The following is a 3,640-nucleotide window of genomic DNA, read 5'->3' as shown; positions in this document are numbered from 1 at the left end:
CAGGCATGCCTCTTCTTATTGCACTTCACATTGTTTTTAAAAAACAAACAGGTTTTGGCCACCCCGTGTGGAGCATTTTAAAGATTTTTAAGATACAATGCTAGTGCACATTTCAACTACAGTGTCATGTGAACAGTATTCATATGTATCAGAAAACCAAAAATCTGATGGAAGCAGCCATTCAGTTTCAGTCCAGAGGCAGCTGGAGCCCAGGCCTGTCTGTGACGTGGTGCCCGAGACAAGGACCCCCATGGCAGGCCTCGGCCACCCCAGCACCCCCGACCCCTCACCTGAGCTGCAGAAAATTTTTTTCTGGTTTTGGTTATTGTTACCGCTATCTTCCTTGTCTGCAGCATCTCAGTTAAGGTCAGAATCACTGAAAAAGTTTCTGGAGATAGGAATCCAGTTATAAATTGCATACAAGTCATATCAGCTAATGTGATCACGAAAAGGCACCTGCTGAAAATGAATCCCCACAGCTCAATAAAACCAAGTTTGGTTTACTCGCGTGGCTTCGTCACATGTCCACAAGCACGAAGTGCACCCACAGCGCCAAACAGGAGTGACGGCTGCCAAGAATCCCCAAGGTTTGAATTCAGTTTATTTTTTTTTAAACAGTGTACATTGTTAAATAACGTAAGGAAAACATTTATAATTCAGAAAGATTTTTTTAATGTGGAAAAAGATACTCAAAGTGTACTATTAACACGAAAATAATTTAAACAGTTCAGTAGCACTGGTTCATTCCTCTAGGTTTCAGTTATTTCATCCACAGGAGGGGAAAAAAATCAACAGTAAGTAAAACCAGTTCTTACTTTCCATGTGAGTGAAGAGACCTCAACATCATTAAACCAAAGTGACCAGAGTCGTGCTGCACTTGGCTCCCTCCTTGGGTACAAAGTCCGTCCCCTCTGTCCACGTGTCCGTTTCCCATTTCCTCAGCACTTCTTGTTCGGTCCTTACTCTTACCATTTCTCAAGGATTACAGGCAGAGAAAAAGTAAAGTTTCAAAGCAAAGCTTGGAGCACCTGCCCTTCTCATCTCTTACCTTCCTAAAAGCCTCAGCTTTCGTTTGCATCTTTGGGGCCTTGGCTAACTTAAAAGAAAACGGCCAACGAAGGACAGGACAGCCAGGCTCTTCCTGTCATGGAGATTCCTGGGTTGGGCCACTGAGGTGGCTCAGGGTCAAGAGAAGAAGCACCCCAAGATTAAGAGTCCTAGCTTCTTGCCCCATCTTCTGGGAGAACAGAGATCCCCAAAATAGGCAATGGGAGAATATTTCCTGAAGTTTCTGAAAATAAAGAGAACTGCCCATCACAACCAGGCATAGCACTAAATAATACTGGCTGGTTGCAGTTATTACTTGAGGGGAGTCTTTATATGAGAATATCCATTGTCACTCTAGAAACAAAGGTAGCCGGGAGATTATGACCCTGCAACCCTCTGGACATTATACAGAAGTGAGGAGGAACAAGCAGCCGTTCCTACGGTGCTTATTTCAGATGTGGGGCCACTTGCCACAACTGCAGGACCCCACGTTGAGAAATACACGGTACATTTGCACCAAGAGGAAGGCAAGGCAAACAATTTTTCTTAGAGCAACTTTCTCCATCTGAGACGTTTCACGATCACATTTCCCAACTTAAAAACCAGCCCCTACCCGCTTCCTTTCTCTTCAGCCATTTCTTCTCAATCTTCTGAGTTCAAGCCCAGCGCAGGTAAGTAAGGCTTAGGGCAGCCGCTGGCCAAGCACCACGTCTTCAAAACACATCTGTTCTGCAGCCTCTAGTCTCTCGGCACCAATTGCACGCCACGCTCAGCCTGGTAACTGCCCGACTTGGTGACAGCCTCCCTCCTCATTTGTCCTGAAACAGTTTTCTGCTTTAACCACTGATGTCAACTTAACTTCTCACCCTGCTCATCTTACAAAACTGTTAAATGACTTGAAAAAAATACCCTTCCAGTTTCCTTACAACACAGTCCACTGCTGGGTCACACGGACCCACGCTCTCCTTCCACACACCCTCGCTGACCAGCTGACCAGGGTCTGACGAGAAGTTGATGCAACGGCAGAAGCGATAGAAGTCCAAGGCACTAAGCATCCAGCAAGCGGTACTGGGAGGACGGAAGTATTCAAGTAGAGTGATTTATACAATTTTACATTCACATTTATTTATCTAATACAATGGAAATACAAAGGAGAAAAGTGAAATCTCAGTAAGTAAAGGACAGAGCTAGCCTTTTTAAGCCTTTCATATTTTACTCTTAAACTACTGTTGTCCAACAACATTTATACATCACAGTGTTTCCACATCAAAACTGATGGCAAAGTTACATGTCCGCAGGGAACTTAATTTTTTTCCTAATTGCTAATGCTGCAGTCAAAGCTGCGAATATCATTTGCTTAAAGCACTAATGACCTATTGTAAGAAAGGGCTGAAACCTCCATCCCTCCCCTGGTGTCTGCACTGGGTTCTAAAGATTGGCTGGATTGGGGTCGGGGGTAGGGGGAGACAGGAGAAAGAAAAACAGTGGGCGACAGGGTAGGAGAGAGCCCAATAGTTTAAATTTTTTGTCTTGTGGTTTATATTCTTGAGGGAGTAAGTAAGGGGTTGGGGTGGCTACCAAAATGAAGAGCCCCACCACCTGAAAATGTAGACGGCTCTGCTTTTCCAGAGCTCTCTAGGAGCCTTCTGACCAACCCCACTTCCCAACGGCTCGCTGCTGGGTCTGGGCAACGACAAAGCGCACACAAGACAGCTGCCCTCCCCTCCTCCCACTCAGGCGATGGTGAGGGCGGGGGGCTCCACTCCAAGGGCTCTAAGCGGGATTAAAACATTCCTTTCTGGCAAGAAATGACCAGTTAAATGCAGCACTAGTAGTCAGCATATAGGCTATGCCCCCGACCCCCCACATTCCATCTCCTGTCCCCAAACCTGCCCCAGGATCGCCTCGGGTCTACGTGGTCCGCAGGTTGGAACCTGGGGGGTTGCTGATGGATTTCTGCAAGTTGCTGATGTTGAAATTCTGTAAGGAGGCTGTTCCCACAGGCTGGAACTGGCTAAGCGGCTGGGGTGCCGGGCCACCCGTCCCGCTCCACTGCGTGCCAAACGGGGGGGTAGGGAAACCGTACTGCTGAGGGGGGCACATGGACTTGGGGAAGTGCCCTAGAGAGGTAGCTGACGCTGCAGAGCCGGGGGCAGAGCCGCCCAGGTTTGAGGTCATGGAGACGCACAGCTGACCGGGCGCGGAGAACTTCCTTGCCATGCCAGGGCCCTGGAGAGAGAACAGGCGGTGAAGCCGTGCAGGTGGGACGGGTACAGGGCGAGAGAGAGTTCTAGGCCTGGGCTGCTCTGACCTTACAGGGTCGGGAGAACAACTCCCAGACAGCCTTTCATCACCATCACTGGCTCCTGACACTCACCACATACCTGTTCTGACTGGAAGGGGGTGGCATCGCATGCCTCGCGTGAGTGGCACAAGCACACACCATTCAGAGTGTTAAGGAAAAGGGAAGAAAAACTGGGCTGACTCAGTTCAGAGCAAGGAATCCAGGGAAAGAAACTAAGAAGGGACCTAGCTGATTGCTGTCTTTTTTCCCGGAAGTGCTAGCACTCAGGAGCCCCTGGAGGTGGTCACG

The 3,640-nt window shown here is 48.4% G+C and overlaps 1 protein-coding gene across 50 annotated transcripts in view; it reads right to left on the bottom strand.

Moving 5' to 3' along the window:
- Window positions 1-584: 584 nt before the first annotated feature.
- The window catches only part of WNK1 (WNK lysine deficient protein kinase 1), a 130,182-nt gene continuing 127,126 nt past the window's right edge, over window positions 585-3,640 (bottom strand). For all 50 annotated transcript variants that reach the window (XM_086402540.1, XM_086402542.1, XM_086402541.1 and 47 more), the window contains one exon: window positions 585-3,276. In XM_086402540.1, coding sequence (XP_086258666.1) covers window positions 2,959-3,276 — 318 coding nt within the window. In that variant the 3' untranslated portion in view covers window positions 585-2,958. The remainder of the gene's footprint in view (window positions 3,277-3,640) is intronic.

This window comes from Bos grunniens, chromosome 5 (genome assembly GCF_055505025.1).
Source record: "Bos grunniens cultivar Pamir isolate PY7600 chromosome 5, Bosgru_T2T1.0, whole genome shotgun sequence".
NCBI classification, from domain to species: domain Eukaryota; kingdom Metazoa; phylum Chordata; class Mammalia; order Artiodactyla; family Bovidae; genus Bos; species Bos grunniens.
The sequence above is the reverse complement of the archived record's forward strand: the minus strand, read 5'-3'. Positions and strand labels throughout refer to the sequence as shown.